Raw genomic sequence first — 23,888 nt, forward strand, 5'->3', positions numbered from 1 at the left:
TAATCAACTACCAAACTCCCAAATTTTGTATTTTGTCTGTTTGTTTGCTTTGTTCTGTTAGAAATGTAATATAATTGACTGGTTGCTCTGACACGACAAATAAATAAATAGCCAGCAGGAGATGGCTCCACCCTTGGCCTCGCCCCCTTCCTTGGCCCCGCCTCCTTGGTTCCCTTGGCACACACAGCAGCTGCAGTAGCAGCGACAACTGGCTCTTCCCTTGGCCCCGCCCCCTCGGTTCCCTTGGCAGCCACAGAGGAGCAGCAGCAGGTGGTTCCTCCCCTTTGCCCGCCTCTTTTCCCTTGCCCACGCCCCCCTCGGGTCCTCGGCAGCCACACAACAGCGGCAGGAGCAAATTGCCCCTCCCCTTTTTTATTTGGCCCCGCCCTTTGGTTTCCTTGGCAGCCACACAGCAGCAGCAGGTGGTTCCTCCCCGTTACCCGCCCCCTTTCCCTTGTCCACGCCCCCTCGGGTCCTCGGCAGCCGCACAACAGCGGCAGGAGAATATAGCCCCTCCCCTTTTCCTATTTGGCCCCGCCCTTTGGTTCCCTTGGCAGCCGCACAGGAGCAGCAGGCGCAGCGGCTCTGAGGCGCTGGGCGGGAAGGGGAGGATGGCGCCGGGCTCTTTGGTGCAGCTGGCCCCGAGGTCGCTGGCGCTCGTGCTGCGCCGCCTCAAGCAGAGGCCCCGCGGAGGAGAGCGTGAGGGCGACGAGGATGAGGCGGGCGCGGCCGTGTTCGCGGCGTTCGTGCGGGCCAACGGCGCCTGCTACTGGGACGCGGCTGTGTCGCGGGCGGTGGGGCGGGTGCGGCTGCAGGGCTGGCTGCGGGGCGGCGTGCTGCTCCTCCAGGGCCCCGCGGGGCCCCTCCACAGGCTGCGCCAGGCCTGGCTCCGGAGGGCGCTGCGCCCGCCAGAAGGCTTCCTCATCCGCGCCGTCGGTGAGTCAGTCCGCCTGAGAGAGGAGGGCTCGCATCGCGCGCCATTCACCAGCCCCTCTCGCGCGCGCACACACACACCCAGACCCACTTTACTCAGGTTTAGCCCTTTTCTTTAATTACTTAGTTCCTGAGCATGTGCAGAATTCATCCCAAGCGCCGTGGGTGACGCCTGCCTCCAATTTGGCCAGATTCATCCCTTGCACGCACGCACACGTCCACCTCAGCTTTGTCTTGGTCAGATTTGAATGCAAAATTCATCCCAAGTGTTCCTGAGAATGTGCAGAGAGTCATCCTCCCTGGCCTTATGTTATTTATCGTGTCTTCAGCAACCATTGTGTTACAATTCTAACAGAGCAAAACAAACACACAGATTAAAAAGAAAAGGAAAAAAAACACACAGATTTTGCAAATTTGGTATTTGGTTAAATGTCCTTTGACCAGTATCTGGCCACTTGGAGTGCCTCTGGGGTGGCCGCAAGAAGGTCCTCCATTGTGCATGTGGCAGGGCTCAGGGTGCATTGCAGCAGGTGGTCAGTGGTTTGCTCTTCTCCACACTCGCATGCCGAGGATTCCACTTTGTGGCCCCATTTTTTAAGATTGGCTCTGCATCTCGTGTTGCCAGAGCGCAGTCTGTTCAGCGCCTTCCAAGTCGCCCAGCCTTCTGTGTGCCCAGGGGGGAGTCTCTCATCTGGTATCACCCATGAATTGAGGTGCTGGGTTTGGGCCTGCCACTTTTGGACTCTCGCTTGCTGGGGTGTTCCAGCGAGTGTCTCTGTAGATCTAAGAAAACTATGTCTTGATTTAAGTCGTTGACATGCTGGCTGATACCTAAACAGGGGATGAGCTGGAGATGTCTCTGCCTTGGTCCTTTCACTATTGGCTGCTACTTCCCGGAGGATGTCAGGTGGTGCAATACCGGCTAAGCAGTGTATTTTCTCCAGTGGTGTGGGGCGCAGACACCCTGTGATAATGCAGCATGTCTCATTAAGAGCCACATCTACTGTTTTAGTGTGGTGAGATGTGTTCCACACTGGGCATGCATACTCAGCAGCAGAGTAGCATAGCACAAGGGCAGATGTCTTCACTGTGTCTGGTTGTGATCCCCAGGTTGTGCCAGTCAGCTTTCGTATGATGTTGTTGCTAGCGCCCACTTTTTGTTTGATGTTCAGGCAGTGCTTCTTGTAGGTCAGAGCACGGTCCAAAGTGACTCCCAGGTATTTGGGTGTGTTGCAATGCTCCAGTGGGATTCCTTCCCAGGTAATCCTCAGAGCTCGGGATGCTTGTCTGTTCTTAAGGTGAAAGGCACATGTCTGTGTTTTAGATGGATTAGGGATCAGTTGGTTTTCCTGTAATAGGCAGTTAGAGCACCTAGAGCTTCGGAGAGCTTCTTTTCAACCATCTCAAAGCTCCCTGCTTGAGCAGTAATGGCACGATCATCAGCATAGATGAAACTCTCTGTCCCTTTTGGCAGTGGCTGGTCATTCCTGGCCTGCATCAATAGGAGTCTAGAGCAGTGTTTCTCAACCCCTTAATACAGTTTCCTCATGGGATGGTGACCCCCAACCATAACATTCGTTGCTATTTCCTAACTGTAATTTTGCTACTGTTATGAATCGTCATGTAAATATCTGGTATGCTGGGTGTATTTTCATTCACTGGACCAAATTTGACACAAATACCCACTACATCCAAATTTGAACACTGCTGGGTTCGGGGTGTGTGTGTGTGTGTGTGTGTGCATTTTGTCCATTTTGTCGTTTGGGAGTAGTGATTCCTGGGATTTAAGTTCACCTACAAGCAAAGAGGATTCTGAACTCCACCAAGGATGGAGTTGAACCGAACTTGGCACACAGAACTCCCATGACCAACAGGAAATACTGGAAAGGTTTGGTGGGTGGGCATTGACCTTGAATTTTGGAGTTGTAGTTCACCTACATCCAGAGAGCATAGTGTACTCAAATAATGATGGATCTGGACCAAACTTGACACGGCTACTCAATATGCCCAAATATGAACACTGGTGGAGTTTGGGAAAAATAGACCTTGGCATTTTGGAGTTGTAGTGGCTGGGATTTATAGTACACCTACAATCAAAGAAAATCCTGAGCCCCACCAATGACCAAATTGGGCCAAACTTCCCACATAGAACCTCCATGACCAACAGAAAATACTTTGTTTTCTGATGGTCTTTGACAACCCCTCTGATACCCTCTAACGGCCCCTCCAGCGGTCCCGACCCCCAGGTTGAGAAACACTGCTAAAGATTGACTTCCCTATGAATCCAGAATGTTACTTATTGGATATGTTCGAATCAGAGACATTTAAAGATATTAACACAGAAAAATTGTTTATTTTCTTTGCAACAACGGCCAGAATTGCATTTGCTAAGGTATGGAAACAAGAACAAACTCCTTCGAAGATGCAATGGCTGGATAAGATAATGGAAATTAAGGATATGGATGAATTGACATTTTGGCTTAGATATAGCAATGGGAAAGGAATGAAAAGAACAGACTGGAAAGTTTTAGAGAACTATTGGAAAAAGGAATATTGAATAAATATGAGATCAACAGGGAAACTAGAAGATTGGAGGGAAAAATGGATGTTAAAAAAAATCTCTATCCCTATCTGTATTTGATGCTGTTCCTGTAGAGAGAGGAAATAGAGAACTAGAATCAAAGTAGAGAAAAGGTAATGGAAGAAGGACGGAAGTCACCAAGTTTAATTTACTATCTTTTTCTTTCTTTTTCTCTCTTTTTTCTCCTCTCTTTTTTCTTTTGTATATGGAGACAGATTGATAGCCTTATGTGTGATAGAGAGTAGATAAATGATGGATGATGGTTTCTTTTCTTTTTTAAAAAACATTGCTATGTTATTTTATGTTTTCTTGGAAAATCACCAATAAAAATCATTTTGGAAAAAAAAACAATGAGAAGGGAGGAATCTAGAATTCCTGCTTATAAGTAGATTGGACTGACATGCCAAGTTCTAGAAACTGTGGCAAATGTACTTTGGCCTGTAATGTTCCACCGGCGACATTCTTACCATTAGTGCATTTTGGTCTAAGCATTTGGGTGCAGCTTGTTTAACGCTTGGGATCGCAAACAGAATGTAATCTGCAAGCCATTTATTTGGTCATTACCCTAGAATAGTCCCAATTAGGAAGCCGCAATCCATACTGTTCATGGCAATCACACTTACTGAAAGCCAAAATATTTAAATATGAAAAAAAACTCTAGTGTCTAGATCCAGGGAAGTCATGCTACCCATTCTCTATTCTGCCTTGGTTAGTCCCCCTAGGGGTGAGAAAAGCAGTATATAAATATTGTCAATAATAATAAATAAATAGACCACACCTGGAATACTGTGTCCAATTCTGGGCACCACAATTGAAGGGAGATGTTGACAAGCTGGAATGTGTCCAGAGGAGGGTGACTAAAATGATGAAGGGTTTGGAGAACAAGCCCTATGAGGAGCGGCTTAAAGAGCTGGGTATGTTTAGCCTGAAGAAGAGAAGGGTGAGAGGAGATATGATAGCCATGCATAATTATGTGAGAGGAAGTCACAGGGAGGAGGGAGCAAGCTTGTTTTCTGCCTCCCTGGAGAGTAGGACGCAATGGAACAATGGCTTCAAAGTACAAGAAAGGAGATTCCATCTGAACATGAGGAAGAACTTCCTGACTGTGAGAGCCGTTCAGCAGTGGAACTCTCTGCCTCGGAGTGTGCTGGAGGCTTCTTCTTTGCAAGATTTTAAACAGAGGCTGGATGGCCATCTGTCAGGGGTGATTCGAATGCAATATTCCTACTTCATGGCAGAATGGGGTTGGACTGGATGGCCCATGAGGTCTCTTCCAACTCTAGGATTCTATCATTCTATGGTTCCTCAGGATGACCAACAACTGGTGTCCCTTCTAATTTTTATGATCCTAAGCGATTTGAGGGTGTAGCTTGACACCACTGTAATTGCCGCTGCTCAAGGAGTTGTGGGAGTTCTCCTTTGACAAGGTGTTTAGCCTCCTCCGCCAAAGAAGGTTGGTGTCTGGCCAAATTAGAAACCCGTTTCATAGCATTGAGCCACGGTAGTTAATGTGGTATCAAACTGCATTCATTCCACAGTGTAGACCAGGCCCTTCAAGTGATTTGGACTTCGTCTCACCCAATTCCTAACAGCCTCAAGGCCTTTCCTTTTCCCCCTCAGCTACTTAAGCTTCTGGTCCCAAGAATTTTGAGTAAGGGATACACCAACCTGTTCCTACTTATTTGAATGTTAGCCCCATACGAAGATTTTCTCGAGGGTGCCTTTGTCACAGGTGCCAGGTTTGCTGTGGGTTTTGATCTGGATTTCATGAGACAGAGTCAGAACTTGTGAAACTGACTGGTTTGTGTCATGCCAAATGAGGCATTCTGGTACTTAATTAATTACTTACTTAGGCGATCCCTCATTGTCCGAGTAGGATTGTCCTCCAAGTTTGGTATACTGGCGGTGGGTCCGTAGGTGACTGTGGAGCCCAATTCTTGATCTGCATCTTCTCCCACAGTGAGGGCATTGGTTTCCAGGTGAAAGGTGGTCCCGGTCGGGGTTGGGTTGACGCGCCTTCCTCTTGTCACGATTCTCTCTATTGCCCTCCATTCGTGCCTCTTCAAATTCTGCAGCACTGCTGGTCACAGCTGACCTCCAGCTGGAGCACTCAACGGTCAGGGCTTTCCAGTTCTCGGTGTCTATGCCAGAGTTTTTAAGGTTGGCTTTGAGCCCATCTTTAAATCTCTTTTCCTGCCCACCAACATTCCCTTTTCTGTTCTTGAATTTGGAGTATAGCAACTGCTTTGGGAAACGGTGGTCGGGCATCCGGACAACGTGGCCGGTCCAGTGGAGGTGATGGCGGAGGACCATGGCTTCAGTGCTGGTGGTTTTTGCTTCTTCCAGCACACTAACATTTGCCTGCTTTAACAGCCTCCCTAAACTACAAACCCCACAATTCTGCAACCAGATGTAAAGTGGATTCATTCTCTAGTGTGATGAAGTGTGTGTATTATTTATTTATTTAGGACATTTATATGCCGCCCTTCTCACCCCGAAGGGGACTCAGAGTGGCTTACAAGTAACAAGTAAATACAATATATCATATGATTACCATAGCACAATATTAATATTATATATCACATTGTACTATAACATTATTCTGTAATATTACATTTAATATAAAATATATAATTATAATGTTATTATTTAGTAGCATTATATTGTATAACATAATATTATCCAATATTATATTGACAGACATAGAGGCAATTTGACATTCCAGCTTTTCCGGCTTCATGAGGGTATGCTTGGTTCTGGCCACAGAGTGAGGTGCTGCTTCACCGTCCACTTGTGACAATGGATACTTTGATGGAGTACTTCCTCATTCTTCTGCATGCTGCTGGAAGGTTTCATGGCATCGTAAATATAACATTATAACTTTAAATTTAATCTGGAATTAGTTTTCTTTTAAGAAAATAAAGGAAAATAAAAATAATTCTGCTCCCTTTGTGTAGTGTGAAGAAAGACAGAGCAAGTGAGCTGTTGCCTCTTATGAGACCAATGTGTATAAAAGACACAAACATACATATTTTAAGTAGTGGAGATTGGCATCTAGGATATGCATCCTCCCTGGGTTTCACCGACTAAAGCCTCAATCCTCCAGTGTTTGCTGTGGGTGTCATTTTGACCCTAATCTCTTCATTGCCCCTGAGGGTGCCTTCGCTGTGGGGCACAACCTTGTGACCACCCCATTGTTTGTGGGGAGATGGAAGGACAGGGAGAAGGTAAACAAGGATTCCTGGTACAATGTAGAGTGCTACAAAGGTTAATCTTTTCCTTTTCTCTGCCTGTGTGGGGCTGGCGAACATGCTTCTCTTTAATTGAAAAGGGAGCCAGGTCTTTTATTCCAGAGAGAAATAATCTCCTCTCGGGGAAAGCCAAATGCCCTCTAAGTAAACAACTAACAAAAAAGACTTTGGAGGAGGATGCCGTTGTCCATATTGACCATTGGGATGTTAGTAGTCTTTGTGCTGTTTTAGTAAAAGTAGAATTCCTGTGTTATTTTTTCCACCTTAAACGCAGACCCCTCAATATTTATTTTTATGTGTTTTCATTTTGTTGAATATTAATCTGTCTGAGGTTTGCAAATTGTGTGGATTTTGTGGCACCTGTATGTGGTAGAAAAAAAATTACTGCTTCCATAAACGTAGCCGTTTTCTTTATTGTACTTTCCTTGGTATGTTCTTTTTACATGAAAGCCAACACCTAAAGGAAGTGGCTACAAAAGCAGTATTTGAGAAACACTGCTGTACATTTTCACCTAACAGCTATCTCCTTGATCCTGAAATTGGATCCATGTGGGAGACCCTTGAGTGTCTGCACTCACTGTTGTTGGAAGTCAGCTGTGGATTAATACAATCCATGCAGTGTTCGCTGCTTTGGAATTTCTTGCAAGAAGGCATGGAAGTCGTTTCAAGTGCTGGGAATACATTAAGACATTGATTGCAGAGTTCTTTGTTGGAACTTCTCTGATTGGGTTGCTGTGAGTTTTCTGGGCTGTAGGGCCATGTTGCAGATGCATTCTCTCCTGACGCTTTGCCCACATCTATGGCAGGCATTATTATTATTAACTTTATTTGTACCCCGCTAACATCTCCCGAAGGACTCGGTGCGGCTTACAAAGGCCAAGGCCCTCAATAAAACAACAGTGTAACAAATACAACAATAAAACTCAGAAAGCAAACCAATAAACATTAAGCAATAACAGTAAATATTAAACAATAACATCATGACACATTTAAAAACTAAGGGCCGGGCCAAATGTAATGAATAAAATTAAAAGTGCTGGACATGACAGGTGAAATGTAAGGATTTTAGGGTGGTGCGATGTGCAGACAATCTTAAATCTCTAATAAAGTGCGTTTGGGACATGATGCTGGGAGTTTCCTGTTCTGGAAAGGCACACTGGAACAGCCAGGTCTTCAAGCTCTTCCTAAAGACTGCCAACGTTGGGGCTTGTCTGATGTCCTTGGGCATCCTCAGAGATAAGGAGCCCCCGGTGGCGCAGTGGGTTAAACCCCTGTGCCGACAGGACTGAAGACGGACAGGTCGCAGGTTCAAATCCGGGGAGAGCGCAGATGAGCTCCCTCTATCAGCTCCAGCTCCTCATGTGGGGACATGAGAGAAGCCTCCCACAAGGATGATAAAACATCAAAACATCCGGGCGTCCTCTGGGCAACGTCCTTGCAGACGGCCAGTTCTCTCACACCAGAAGCGACTTGCAGTTTCTCAAATCGCTCCTGACACGACAAAAAAAAATCCTCAGAGATTGTGAAGTCTGCTGGAAACTAGGCAAGTTAGGTTTATATATCGAAGTAGTATAGGCTGGGAGAAAGAACTTTTGTCTGCTTGTGGCAAGTGTGTATGTTTCACTGGGTTGTTGTAGGTTTTTCGGGTTGTATGGCCATGTTCTAGAAGCATTCTCTCCTAACATTTTGCCTGCATCTGTGGCAAGCATCCTCAGAGGTTGTGAGGACAAACCAGTGACAACAATCCAGTGATTCCGGCCATGAAAGCCTTCGACAATAATGTGAATGTTTCAATTGGCCACCTTGATTAGCATTGAATGGCCTTGCAGCTTCAATGCTTGGCTTCTTCCTGCCTGGGGGAAATTTTTGTTTGGAAGTGTTAGCTGGTCCTGATTGTTTATTGTCTGGAATTGAAGACAACCAGGATTTATATAAAGACAACCAGGAATTGAAGACAATCAGGATATATATGAAGACAACCAGGATTGATATGGTAAAGCAACTTCCCAGGGTGCTTTACCATATTAATCCTGATTGTCTTCATTTGACAATGCGTGATCACATTTCTGTTTATGAACCCATGCGATCCCTTTGATCATCTGGAGAGGCCCTGCTCTCGCTCCCGCCCCCTTCGCAGGCGCAATTGGTGGGGACAAGGGAGAGGGCCTCCTCTGTGGTGGCCCCCCGACTCTGGAACTCACTTCCCAGGGATATTAGGCAAACCCCCACATTGGCAATCTTTAGGAGGAGCCTGAAAACATGGCTGTTCCAGCATGCCTTCCCTGAATAAAGATAACAATTCCCTGCAAAATGTCCTCAGAAGCACTTTAACTACCCGTTGGGTTGCTCTCCCTACATTTCTTTTAAAACCCTCCTACTAGATACATCCTATCTCTGTTCATGTCCAGCGTTTATTTTTTAAAGTTTTTATTTATTTATTTATTTATTTATTTATTATTTGAACTTATATGCCGCCACTCCCCTGGGGCTCGGAGCGGCTTACAAGAACAGGCTAAAATTGAACAACCATTTAAAAACAATTTAAAACAATTAAAAAACAGCAATATCAAATATCAAAGGCCTGTCTTACATGCCCTGCGGAAAGCTGATAAGTCCCGCAAGACACGGACTTCAGGTGGCAGAGTATTCCAGAGTGATGGTGCCACTGCTGTGAAGGCTCTGCGTCTGGTTGCGGTTAGGCGCAAGGTCTTGACACTGGGAATTTCCAATAGATCTTGGTCTTCAGAACGGAGGGATCTCTGGGGTTGGTAAGGGGTGAGGCGGTCATCTGGCCCGGCCATAGGTATTTAAATCTTTGTGTGTTATTGTCTATATGTGAGTTATATTAATTGTATCATTTTATTTGCTTATTGCTTTGTTGTTTTTACTGATGTGTTGTTGATCTTGGCCTCATGTAAGCTGCCCCGAGTCCCTTTGGGAGATGGTGGCAGGGTATAAAGTTTTTAAAAATTATTATTATTATTATTATTATTATTATTATTATTATTAATTCATTCAGTCGGGAATGTTACTCTTTAAAATTACAATTCATTGAATCCTGCAACCAATGAAAGGGAGAGAAAACTTGATCAGAACTAATTGAGTATCTACTCAGTTTTACCAGGCAACAAAAATGAAGTTTTAATTACCCCCAAATAAGAAAAAATGATAGGGAAAATATTTATACTAGACAGTATCTGAGGAAGAAAATTAAAAGGATAAAGTTACCTCTCTTATCCCTTTCTCTTGCATATTTTAAGATGAGAAAGGCCTCCATGATTCTGTTACAAAATTGGGAGCTTCAGATTTCTTCTCATGAAAAGGAACTGACTCTGCCTTTACAGTTTTTTCCTTTTTTACACTCAAAGCCTAGGAAAATATATCTAGGAGAGGATATGGCCTCACATATTGATATCTATCCTGGATCCTTCTTGTGTACTGAATCCAGCTCTTTTCTCTGTCAGAGGGAATCCCTGACAGATAGCAGGTTGAAATTCATTTGTTTTTATAGAATCATAGAACCAAATAGTTGGAAGAGACCTCATGGGCCATCCAGTCCAACCCCCTGCCAAGAAGCAGGAATATTGCATTCAAAGCACCCCTGACAGATGGCCATCCAGCCTCTGTTTATAATAGTGACTGAACACATCTCTTGAAAAGAACCAGGTTGGATCTCAAGTAACGCTGTCCTCATTGTATTCCCAGAAACTGGCACTGAGAGTTATTGCTTCTGATATTGAAGGTAATGCGGGTATGCCTGAATTAACAAAATGTATGTCTAGGCATTACTTTAACAGTAAATTTGGTACTAGAGACAGAAATATCAGGAAACCTTTTTATTGAAAACCAACATTATTTATAAGTAAAATAAAACAACTAGTCTCAGACAAGCAAACCAAAACATTGGAACCTTCTGGATTGTTTACATTTGTACAAGCAGAAATGAACCTTCGTGATTTATGGGGGGGGGGGGGATTTATAGACTAAGTCATCTGGACTGCTTTTGTTACAAGGAGAGGAAAGAGGATTTTGTTCTTTCTCTGAGAAAGGATGTTCTGTGATTGATGTAGGCAATTTGGTCGTAATTTGTAGTTTGATTTTTTATTTCATCTTTGCTATTTTTTATAAATTGATAATATAATGGATTTTTGTGCTGCTGTTGTTGTTGTTGCAGTTTTTCCCCATTCTTCTTTTTCTATAGATTCCAGTATGTGGTGTTACACTCTCTTTCTTTGTGTGTACATCTCCTTTCAAGTTGTCCGTTGATTTATGTTGACCCAATTTTCTTAGTCAAGGGATCCTCAGAGGTGGCCTTGTCAGTTTCTTTCTGGGAAAGACAAGCAACTGCCCCAAATATTTATTGGTTGTCTCCCATCTAAGTACTTACCAGGGCTGACTCTGCTTAGCCTCCAGGATTAAAGTGTTTAGGTCCCTGCTTCACCAATAAACTCCAATGGAAAAGAATAGACAACTGGAGAGGTTTATTCAGAATGCATCCACAGATTACCTGTAACCAATTAAAGTATTTGGAGGTGATCCTGAAAAGACACAGAGGGAGGTGCTTTGGAGCTTGTATTCCAGTTTGTCATTCATCATGGGTCATTTTGGACATGGTAGCATGGCAGTCCATAGAGGGGAACGCATTATACACTGCAGTTAATCATTAAGACACATGTAATTTACAGGCTTGCTTGAGTCTGCTTGCTTAAACGAAGATGTATACATATTGTAACAAAAAGTCTAATGTTGTAAGGTGGTAATTATTAACACTCACAGAGGAAATGTTTGAACCATAAACTTTGTACAAAAGGAAAGGCTAACAGCTACTCACTCAGTTCTCTCTGTGTCTTTCCAGATGACTGCATGGCCCCATTCCTATTTTGTTCTTTCTTGCATCATCTTAATCCTTTGCCCATAATGCAGTATCTTGGTCCTGCATTACTTATTGGCATGGGAAAAGGAACTTGGGAAGCTACATATTATTTTGGTCTACATCTCTTTCGATTTCCTGTCGTAGTGCCTGTGAATTGTACATTTGGTATTCTTGCGCTTGCGCAGTGCAACTTTCGGAACCTTCTAGAAAAAACAAAGAACATCTTAGCCCCAGCTAGACCCGCCCCCCCCCCCCCACCGAGTATATATACCCCGAAGGCGGGGCTAGCCAACAGTTCTCTTTTTTCCGCTTCGCGTGTGCATAGCTGAGAGAACCTTCGATCTTCGACCTTTCCAGATTTCTTGAGATTCACGGACTATTTGACTTGGACTGTTTCTTTGACGATTCTTCTGCTTAGCCCCTTGATTTGACGTTCCCTGGACTGATTAAGGTACTCTGACCCCGGACCGCCTCCGACTACTCTCAAGGCCATAGCCAATGGCTACTACCACCTCCTTTAAGAAGTGCACTAAGTGCCCGAATATTTTGCCTGATACGGACGGGCATTCCCTATGCCTCACTTGCCTGGGCGAAGCCCATCTGACTCAGGCTTGCGCCATCTGCTCCTCGTTCACTCCTCAAACGAGGAAGAACAGGGTCTCGAGGCTTCGGGCGGCCCTGTACGAGAGGGCCCTGCTGCCGCCCGTTACTCCCGGGCGGACAATGGAGTGCCAGGACTTACCTTCGCTGGCCGCTGCCGCGGCAAAAAAGAAGTCCAAAAGGCCCAAGTCCAAGGCCCCGCAAAATGGCGCTCAGGTCTCCCTCCAAGGAGGGAACCCGTTAGAAAGAGCGGGAAGGCCGTTGGGCCCCGACCGCGAGCCCGCGCCGCTCCCGACTCCTAGCGGCCAGGCTGAAGGCGGGCAGCAGACTCCGATCTCCTTTGCGGCGGTCTCGACTTCAACTCCTCGAGCTGCGCATGCTCCGATCCCGGAGCCGGCGTCCCAGGCGCCTCCCACTCCTGTGCTGCCTCTCCTGTCGCCCCCGCCCATCACCCGGGCTCAGGAGCCGATGCCGCTCCCGATGGGGCCTGAAGCCGCCCCGATACCGGCGCCCATACTGCTGCCGTCGATCCCGCAGCCGGAAGCCCCAACCCACCCTGCTCCATCGGGTGCCGGGGGCGCGGCGGAGAGTGCCGCAGACGCCGCCATGGAGGCGGACCCCCGGGGAGAAGAACACCCCTCCCACGATACCGCCGACCCGTTACCGGCGTTTTCGGCCCCTGCTCCGAGACCCTGGCCGCAACACCAGCCTCATCGCCGGAGCAGGAGACCAGGGAGATCCAGGTCGCCCTCCCGAAGGAGTGAGAGATCGCGCCGCCGCCGCCGCCGACGCTCGGCATCGAGGCGCAACCGCTCCCCCTCCTCTTCTTCTTCCTCCTCATCCTCCTCGTCATCGTCTTCCTCCTCCGGGCGCTCGAGGCGCAGCAGGCGATCCAGGTCCGCGAGGGCCTCACGGTGGGGACGCCCTCCCTTGGCCCCCATGCCTTGCCCCGGCTTCTGGCAGATGGGCCCTGCGGGCCAGATGATCTTCGTGCAGGCGCCCTTGCAGGTTCCTCCTGCACCACCCGCCTTGGCGCTGCCTCCCGCGGGAACTGTGACTGCTCCGGTGACCCAGCCTTCGACATCGTCAGAGGTCCCCTCTACCTCCCAGGCTGGCCATGGTAGGGCTTCCTTCTATGGGCCCTCCTCAACACTGAACTCTAATGACATGAACTCTTGTAATGCAGTGCCTGTATTGAATACCATTAATTCCTGTGCTGCAGCTCCTGTGCTGGGCTCCTCCCTTCCCCCCTCCCATACGAGTGTTATTGAGGCCGGCCCTATGGCCATGAGCGCTTCCTTGCCACAGTCGCAGGGGGATGCTACCCCTACGCGACCCGGGCAAGCTGCCGCTGAGGGTGATACCTCTGGCTCAGAGCAAGAGCCTCCGGATCCATCTCAACAAGGGGAGGGTGAAAATGCCTCGTTCATACACCCCGCTGATATCAACCGCTTCGCGGCACTGATTGATAAAATGATAAAGGCACTGGATATTCCTGCCCCGAAGCCTCCCGAACATGTGGAGGATCCTATGTTCCCGTCCGAGGAACAGGTTATATCCCCTGCCTCCCCTTTACCTGTTTTACCGTACCTGTTGAAACTAGCAAAGGTGGCTGACATGTCGCCCTCCCTAGTTCCTGCCATTCCAAGGAGGTTGGATTCACTCTACAAGATTGATGTTTCCTCCGCTAAATGGGTTACGGCTCCACCTAAACCGAACACCGTGGTAGCCGAGGTGGCTAAAACAAAGCGCCCGAAAAATTCGCTAACCGCCCCTCCAGACAGGGAGGGCAAGAAAATAGATACTTTAGGAAAGAAGGCGCACTCCGCCGCTGGGTTGTTCACCCGGATGGCGCATTATGCCACTTATGCAAGTGGCTACCAGACCTTCCTATGGGGGAAGATCTTGCCCTACATTGAGGCCCTACCAACTGACCAGCAACGGTTTCCTAAGGCGCTGCAGGCCGAGGGACTTGCAGTAGCAAGGATGCAAAAAGATTTTGCAAAGCACATGGCCGAGGCGGCGGGCAACCTCTATTCCACCGCCACCTCCATGAGGAGGCATGCCTGGCTCCGTGCCTCCAACCTCTCCGAGGAAGGGAAGGCCCTAGCGGAGGACCTTCCCTTCCACGAAGACGGGCTGTTTAATCCCCAAACTGATGACAACCTGAAACAAAAGCAGGATGTGAGACAGGCTGCGGGCAAATTCGGCTACGCCTGGCAGCCTTACCCTCAGCAACGACAGAGGTGGAACCCAACCTCCTCCGGTTTCCGCAGAAACTACGGGAACTCTTATGGGGGCCCGTTCAGGAACAGGAATAATAACCCCTCTAGGTTCCAGGGCGGGAGAAAGTCCCCCTACTTTAATAGGCCCCGCAACCAGCCTTTCGGCAATAAGACAAAAAGCCAGGTGGGGCCCAAGAAGCGTCTTTGACGCGCTGCTTCCTGAGGGTCATCCTGAGCGTGTTGAGACGTCCCTGCCTGTTGCAGGGCAGCTGGTTCCGGTCATACAGAACGGACCGTTAGTGATTCACCAATTTAAAGATAGACTGTTCCCCTTTTTCCAAGCGTGGTCAAGCATTACCACGGATAGTTGGGTGCTTTCTATTATCGCTCAGGGTTACTCTATCGAGTTTATCGATCAGCCAAGGGTTGGACACATTCGGTGTACCCCACCTTCAGTTCCCCTGTTGGATGAAGTTAGTATGATGTTGAGTAAGGGTGCGGTTTCACCCCTGAGTTCCTCAATGTTCCCTTACTGTTTCTTTTCTCGTTACTTCTTGGTCAGCAAACGCGGAGGTGGGCTGCGCCCCATCCTCGACCTCAGGGGTCTAAATAAACATATCCGGCCTAAAAAATTCCGGATGGTGACACTTGCCTCCATTTTGCCTTTATTGTCTGAGGGTGTTTGGTTCGCCACCATAGACCTGAAAGATGCATACTTTCACTTGTCGATTGCTCAACACCACCGCAGGTTTTTAGCCTTTATGGTGGGTAAAGAGGCCTACTGTTTTAACGTTCTCCCCTTCGGGTTATCCGTAGCCCCCCGGGTCTTCACAAAATGCATGGCGGTGGTGGCAGCCTACCTGCGCACACGGGGCGTTACGGTGTATCCGTACATTGACGACTGGCTGATCGTTTCGAGGTCGCGGGAGAAGCTCCAATCCCAATTATCTTGTGTTTTGTCCCTTCTCCAGTCGCTGGGCCTTGTGGTCAACCTCGAGAAGTCGTCTCTCTGCCCGTCGCAGCGGATCACTTTCATCGGAGCCATGCTGGATTCCGTCTCTCAGAAGGTCTTCCTTCCACGGGACCGCTTCGTCAACCTGAGGGACCTCGTTCAGCAGACCATCCGGTCTCCCTTTGTGACAGCCAAGCACCTCCAGATTCTGCTGGGGCACATGGCCTCCACCACCTCCGTCACGCCATATGCCAGACTGCGAATGCGACCCCTCCAGTCTTGGTTTATCTCAGTATTCAACCCTATCACGGACAGCCCGTCCACGCATCTCACGCTGCCCCCCCCAGTTCGGTATTCCCTCCGGTGTTGGCAGGATGCCCTCTGGGTGTGTGCGGGCCTCCCCTTCCATCTCCCTCTTGCCACTGTGGTGCTCACTACGGATTCTTCTCTCATGGGTTGGGGGGCTCACACTCAAGGCCTCGTCGCTCAAGGCGTTTGGGTAGGAGAAGAAACCACACTTCACATAAACGTCTTAGAACTCTTGGCGGTAGAGAGGGCCCTGATGTCTTTCGAGAGGGTCATTCGGGGTCAGGTAGTACAGGTGCTCACCGACAACACCACGGTGATGTACTACTTGAACAAACAGGGCGGCACCCACTCTCTCCCTCTGTTACATCTGACCATCCGAATCTGGGATTGGTGCCTCGCTCGGGGCGTTCACCTTCTGGCGACACACCTTCCTGGGGAACAAAACCTGCTAGCGGATGCGCTCAGCAGGAACCCGCTGACCCATCACGAATGGGCCCTCAATCGGTGGGAGACTCTGAGACTTTTTCGAGCCTGGGGCACTCCAGAGGTGGATTTATTTGCGACCCAATCCAACGCGAAATGCGCCCTGTTCTGTGCCCGAGCACAAGCCTCGCCCGAGAGGGGGTGCCTGGGGGATGCCTTCCTCCTAGACTGGTCGAACGGGACCTTTTATGCATTCCCTCCCTTCCCTCTCCTCCTGAGGGTAGTGGCCAAGATCCAAAGACAGGCCGCTCGGTGCATTTTAGTGACCCCTTGGTGGCCCCGGCAGCCGTGGTTCGCCCCCCTACACCAGATGGCGAGGGGCGTCTTCTTTCGCTTCCCGGCCAGAGTGGATCTTCTGACGTCGCAGGGCGACAGGGTCCTATACCCGGAGGTCCACAAGCTGAAGCTTACGGCGTGGAGGATCAGCCCAGATCAGTAGTTTCCTTTGAGACGCTCTCCGCGCCCGTGTTGGCAATTCTGGAGGCTGCTCACAGGACCTCCACAAAGCGGTCTTACGTTTACAAGTGGTCTAGGTTTAGCGCCTTTGCCCGCTCTAGGGACCTCGACCCCGTTAGGGCTCCTATTCCTGTTGTTCTAGATTTTTTAGCTCAGTTAGCGGAAGCGGGTTTATCCCATTCCTCTTTGAAATGTTATGTTGCTGCTATTTCGTGGTTTAGACGAAAGTCGGGTTTACAGTCATGTTTTGTTGATCCCCTGGTTAAGACCTTCCTTAAGGGATTTGCTAATGTTCGGCCTTCGGTAGCCCCAGTTACTCCGGCCTGGAGTTTGGAGATCGTGTTATCCTCTCTGTCAAAACCCCCATTTGAACCTTTAGCCAAGGTCGATCTGTCCTTCTTGTCGTGGAAAACTGCCTTTTTAATGGCAATAACGTCAGCGAGACGCTCCAGTGAATTGTGCGCCCTGCGTGTAGACCCCCCTTATCTCAGGTTTCACAGAGACAGGGCGGTTTTGCGGACAGATGTGGCCTTCCTACCTAAGGTTGCCTCAAGGTTTCACATGTCCCAGGAGTTGGTGTTACCAGGGTTCTTTCAAAACCCGTCTACTCCTAGTGAACGTTCTTTGCACCTACTTGACGTTCGCAGGGCACTGGCCTTCTACGTGGAAAGGACGGCCGCTATTAGGAAGACGACTAGGCTGTTTGTTAAATATCGGAAGGATGCACTGGGGTTACCCTTGTCTTCTCAGAGGTTGTCGTCTTGGATAGTTTCTACTATCCGACTGAGTTATCGAATGGCTGGGAAAGATCTACCCCTGCAGGTTAGAGGTCACTCCACAAGGGCCGTAGCAACGTCTACGGCCTTTATGAAGGGAGTGTCTTTAGAAGCTATTTGTCGGGCTGCAATATGGTCATCTCCTCTGACGTTTGTGTCCCATTACAAGGTGGACTCAGTGTCGGAGAGAGATTTGGAGTTTGGTAGAGCGGTGCTATCCTCGGCGGTGGCATGATCCCGCCTGCCGTGTTGATGGCTCGTTAGTCTACCAAATGTACAATTCACAGGGACTACGACAGGAAATTATAAGTTGCTTACCTGTAACTGTAGTTTCCTGAGTAGTCACCTGTGAATTTGTACATACCCGCCCTTCCTCCCCTCGAGTATCATGCCACGCCTTCTGACTGCTTTTCAGTTGAAGAGAACTGTTGGCTAGCCCCGCCTTCGGGGTATATATACTCGGTGGGGGGGGGGGGGCGGGTCTAGCTGGGGCTAAGATGTTCTTTGTTTTTTCTAGAAGGTTCCGAAAGTTGCACTGCGCAAGCGCAAGAATACCAAATGTACAAATTCACAGGTGACTACTCAGGAAACTACAGTTACAGGTAAGCAACTTATAATTCCCTTGTGTTGCCACTGTCAACAACAACACCAACATTTCCCAAGAACTGGGGCCCATTTGTACTGCACAATGATTGTAGTGTTATTACTGTTCTTTAATGGCCATGGCCCCACCCTATATAATCCTAGGGTTTATAGTTTGATGAGGCACTAGAGCAGGGGTCCTCAAACTTTTTAAACAAAGGGCCAGGTCACAGTCCCTCAAAGTATTGGAGGGTTGGATTATAATTTGAAAAAAAAATGAATGAATTCCTATGCACACTGCACATATCTTATCTGTAGTACAAAAACACTTTAAAACAATACAATAATTAAAATGAAGAACGATTTTAACAAATATAAACTTATTAGTATTTCAATGGGAAGTGTGGGCCTGCTTTTGGCTGATGAGATAGGATTGTTGTTGTTGTGTGCTTTCCAGTCATTTTAGACTTAGGTTGACCATGAGCAAGGGCTGGATAAATGACCTTGGAGGGCCGTATCTGGACCTTAGTTTGGGGACCCCTGAACTAGATGTTCTGGCTCACAAGGCTAAATGCCCTGCCCTCAAATGCCAATTCCAATATTTCATGGGATGGAGCCATGATAATTAATGTGAAATAATAGGGTTATAATTGCAAGGGTCCCTGGTGATAGTGTACACTAGTATGCAGTTCAGAACCTGGCTGGGACATTCCTCCTGGAGGCTTTGTCTTGTACTTTAGTCTACACCCAGGTTGCTCTTCCCAAGGAAATTATCCTCCACGATTGAACCAACATGATTTAATGATTTGGGCATTGCACTGGAAACTAGGATTCAAGTCCCTGGTCAGCCATGGAAACATTTGGTCAAGTCATACTCCCTTGGGCAAGTCGCACTCTCTCAGCCTCAAAGCAAATCCTCTTAGAACATATTTTTCCAAGAAAACCTCATGGTAGGGTTGCTATAAGTCAAAATGATTACAGGCACAAAACAACAACAACAAACATACAAGCAATGTCCATGATCTGATTTTGATGATTGTCTCAGAACTTTTGTTGGAGAACATAGTTCTTGCTCCTAGTTGGTATTCCAACACTGCTGTGTAAACTTAGTAAAAGCCATTGCACTGTGAGAACTCAGATAGACTGATGCAGAACTATATAACGTACTCCTCTTTTTTGGCCCATTAAGTCATCTCCTTCTCTGACATCTGTTCCTTTAGGGTTTTCCCGCTGCCTGTGTTGTTTTTCATTCCTCCCTCATTCCATAAAAATGTCTAGTTCCCTGTTGAACACATTCATCCAACTTGCTTTTGTGGCTTTACCTTGTAACGTGTTCCATATGTTCGCTGTTCTTTGGGTGAAATGGTTTCAATTTAAACCTTGTGGTTCCTCCCCACCCACCCCCACCTCCAAATCTCCTAAGGGCTAGAACAAGGCCTGTGTTATATATGAACTCCAGGGCCACAGCCGTTCACTGGTGACTTCCACTGAGCCCAAATAATCCTTACTTCCTTTTTTCGAATTCTTGCTGGATTTCACTTTCCAGGTTATTTTACATGGACTGCTAAAGATATAAGACTATATTCTTACCAATCCTCTGGAGAATTTTGATACTAGGATTCTGCAAAATCAGCGATCACTTTCAGTAATTGACATAGGATTGAAAAATGTCAGTCCCATGGCTTCAGGCCCATAGCCAAGATTTTGATTGGGGGGGGGGGCTGAGTTTGATTCAAGGGGGGGCTGAGGATCTACCCTAGCAAACCTTTTGTATTGTTTTCCCAATACCCCCATGCATATGGGATATGAATAAACATAACAGTTTAAATAATGTACCAGTAAGGTTTTCTCGCGGACCACCCTGAGAATTTGGGGGGGGGGGGGGGGGGGGCTGAAGCCCCTCGAGCCCCCCCCCCCCCCAGCTACATGCCTGCATGACATCTTATTGAAATGTTTTTAAATGCACTTATTTCGTCTTTCTCAAATCAAAGCGATTTAGTATGATCACTGAGAAAACAGTTCTTCACAGACAAGGCTTTTGTGGGCCAGCTACCATGCCTCATTCACTAAATTTTATAGCATGTCCAGTTACTTTCTGTTGTAAGTCTCCTGTGTTTTGCTGTCACCTTTTCTTACCACAGAAAAAGTGTTGATAAGGAGGAAAATATGTATCCATTGCAAAAGTTGATTCGTTTAGTAGTGTTGGAGCTTTCCTATCCTGATTCCTCTAGACTAGGTATGGGCAAACTTTGGCCCTTTGGTGTTTTGGAGTTCAACTTCCAGAAATCCCAGCCGGTTTACCAGTTGTTAGGAATGGTGGGAGTTGAAGTCCAACTCAACTGGAGGGCTGAAGTTTGCCCATGCTTTAGACCTAACCCAAACATAAACGTAGGTATATCCAGAAATATATCCAGAAAGTTGTAAACTATGCACTCTGCTTTTGAAAATTTAGGGCACAGGAGAGAAAAGAAATGGACCTTTAGAATATACCAGGAAGTCAAAACAACTTCAAGTATCTTTCTATCTCTGTCTTTTAATTTCAGATTTATAATATAACTTATCTCCCTCCCTCCCTCTCTCTCTATATATATATATATTCGCTTTTCTTCTTGTTGGCAGATTTATCACACCTTTTTAGACATGAATCTATATACTTTACACTTTTCCTTTTGTTTTATATGTTCTTTTTGTCATTTTTTGAGTTTTTTCTCTTTTCTTTTTCTTTTCTTTTCTATCTTATAACTGTAAACTGAAAATGTCAATAAAGACTTTAAAAAAAAAGAAAGAAAATTTAGGGCACAGGATATGATTGGCATCTTTCTGGATCCTGTAACATATCGCACTCCCACAACTGAATAAATGTACTTTATACTTGAAGCCTTAATGCCACTCAGTACCACATCTGAAGAAGTGGGTTTATATCCACGAATGCTCATGCTAAAATTAAAATCAGCTAGTCTTAAAGGTGCTGCCACACTTCTTTTTCTCTCATTCTCTTCATGTTCAGCACACAGTTTGTGAATTTTGTGGTCATGTCTTCATTTGCTATCCAATTGTATGTTGTTTACAGAAGTTTCATGCTTGAGAAAAAAGTGAAGCCGATAAAAAACAGTAGGGTTATCTATTTATGTTGCCCATTGTTTAATTACTGTATACTGTGTGATTAATGGAGCTCTTTAAAAACAAATAAGACAGATCTCTTCTTTCACTCCATAATTTTACTGGAAATATGTGGTTCTTAAACTGTAATTCTAGGAGCCCCCGGTGGCGCAGTGGGTTAAAGCGCAGAGGGGCTGAGCATGTTGACCGAAAGGTTGCAGGTTCGATTCCAGGGAGCAGCGTGAACTTCCGCTGTCAGCCCTAGCTTCTGCCAACCTAGCGTTTTGAAAACATGCAAATGTCAGTAGATCAATAGATACCGCGCCGGCAGGAAGGTAGCGCCGTTCCATGCAGTCATGCCGGCCACATGACCTTGGAGGTGTCTGTGGACAACGCCGGCTCTTTGGCTTAGAAATGGAGATGAGCACCACACTCCAGAGTCAGACATGACTGGACTTAATGTCAGGGGAAAACCCTTACCTTTACATTTTAAAGCTGTAATTCTACAAAAACCTTTAAACTGCAAACACTTTTTTTTGGCGGTCTGCACAAAGGTTTAAAATAACATATTTTCATTAAGGAAAATTACAAACAAAATGCCTAGACTGAAGGAGATAATAGTATACTCAGCCACAAAAATGAAGTTTCTGGAGTATAACAACTACTTTCAAAATAAGTACCACATAATTAACAGGAAATAATACTTTTAAACCAGGAACAGGAATTTTTTTCAAATTTTGTTACATAATATAAGCGGAGGCCTTTAGATCAAACTTTATCCACAGAGCATGAAGAGTATATGGTAGAAAATTAACAGATGTAAGCTAATGATCTTGTAACTACTAGTTGCTTAAAATTATTGATTATAGATTGCATTAATGGAATACCATATCTTGGAGCTGTGCTCCAAATATTATGAAATTTGATGCAGGAGCTATCTGTTGCAACCTCTTTTGCCTAGAAAATAATTGTAATATTTTTATAAAAGAATTTCAGAGGTGTCGTCATGTTGTGGTTAAAAGCTTGTGACAGCTTAAAGGTTCTTTTGTCTTGTTTTGTTTTGTTGCAGCAAGGATCCATCCAAACTGTGGTGAATGTTACTCTATGTTACTCCATAGTTGCTTTTTAAATATAATGGGTTTTTAATCTATCTTTTTTTCAAATAATTGCATATTTGAACTGAACATCTGAAGAGTATAAGGGATGTGCATTTAGAATGACATGACAGCTAAGGCTGGGCAGTGAAATAAAAATCTATTGCCATTTTAAATGTTTGTCATAGAGGACAGTTGTTGTCATGTTGAAATGAAAGAGAAAATGTGCTTTGTAAGTAGCACACCTGATCTTTGTTTAAATACAAAAATATTCATTAATCTTGCACTAGCCACTTGTTTTGTGGTGACGGTGAGGGATGGCAACTCAGCAAGGGGTTGCGTATTTATGTGCTGCTTGGATTCCTTTCATGACTGTCTGTTTTTCATCTCTGCTCTATATTTTGATCCCATCTGGAAAATAGTGCAGGTTTGAAAATTTAAGGCCCATGGTCCATTAATACTGAACTTAGGAGGTACTGCCTTTTATAATTTGAAATGGTTGTATGCATTCTGACTTTCTAATGATGCTTTCCAGGTGACTTTATGACATCTAAAATACACAGAATGTGTTTGTATTTGATCAAAGCTCAAATCAGGTTGAGGACATATTTGTTAGTGCTGCCTGACTTTTTAACCACGTGCTCTTTACAACTGGGTATACAGTTGCCCTAGGGAAGCCTCAGTAGAATAGAGAGATTTAATATATCTTAGGCATGGATATCTAAACTGTTTGCTTATGCTCTTGGCTCTTGGTTCAATGACAGGCCGAGCTTCTCGTATGCTTCTGCGAAGGTGTTTAGAGTGCCTTGTAGATCTTCTTCTGAATGTGCACAGACGATGTTGTCATCAGCATACTGGAGTTCTATAACAGATGTTGTTGTAATCTTTGTTTTGGCTTTCAGTCTGCTGAGGTTAAACAGCTTGCCATCTGCTTGGCAGTCATCCTTACACAAATGCAGGCTGTCATTTCACCCCAAACAAAATCTGGCTACCAGTATTAAAAAACTTTAAAATTAGAACAGCACAACGACAGAGAGGAAACAAACAAGGACATCTAATCACCTCTCGGCAAAAGATTGCTCCAGGCTCTGCCAAGCCATCAAATGCTAATCAAGTGATCAGTTGAAACATTAACACCTAACTCCAACAGACAAGAGTTCTTTGTCCTGCCCTGGTCATTCCACAGATATATAAACCCTTTTTCCTCATTCCAACAGGCCTCACTATCTCTGAGGATGCTTGCCATGGATGCAGTCAAAACGTCAGGAGAAAATGCCTCTAGAACATGGCTATATAGTCCGAAAAAACCTACAACAACCTATTGATTCCGGCCATGAAAGCCTTCGACAATAATAAGACATTCTCATTTAAAATAATATACACTAAAACATTTTAAAAGGATTACATTAAACATTTTAAAAGGATTGCATTAATGGAATACCATATCTTGGAGCTGTGCTCCAAATATTATGAAAGTAATCTCTTTGGGTTAGTGTAAGCTAGTCTTTCCAACCTGTTCCCTCCAGATGCGTTTTGTGTTTGTATGTATAAAAGACAAATTGCACTACTGTCATGTTTTCAGTAGATATAAAACCTTTCAAAACCCATATTGCTTAGACCAAAATAGAGAAGATGTTGTGAGATTTAAGAGTACTTGGGCAAAGAGCTGTTTGT

General features: G+C 46.1%; 1 protein-coding gene across 2 annotated transcripts in view; it reads left to right on the forward strand.

Annotated features, from left to right (window-relative positions):
• The first annotated feature begins 460 nt into the window (after nt 1-460).
• Nucleotides 461-23,888, forward strand: part of STOX1 (storkhead box 1) — a 51,778-nt gene continuing 28,350 nt past the window's right edge. The window contains exon 1 of one of the 2 annotated variants that reach the window (XM_060768884.2): nt 461-936. In XM_060768884.2, coding sequence (XP_060624867.2) covers nt 612-936 — 325 coding nt within the window. In that variant the 5' untranslated portion in view covers nt 461-611. The remainder of the gene's footprint in view (nt 937-23,888) is intronic. The other variant, XM_060768883.2, reaches the window with a different exon arrangement.

Source organism: Anolis sagrei, chromosome 3, assembly GCF_037176765.1.
Source record: "Anolis sagrei isolate rAnoSag1 chromosome 3, rAnoSag1.mat, whole genome shotgun sequence".
Lineage (NCBI taxonomy): Eukaryota > Metazoa > Chordata > Lepidosauria > Squamata > Dactyloidae > Anolis > Anolis sagrei.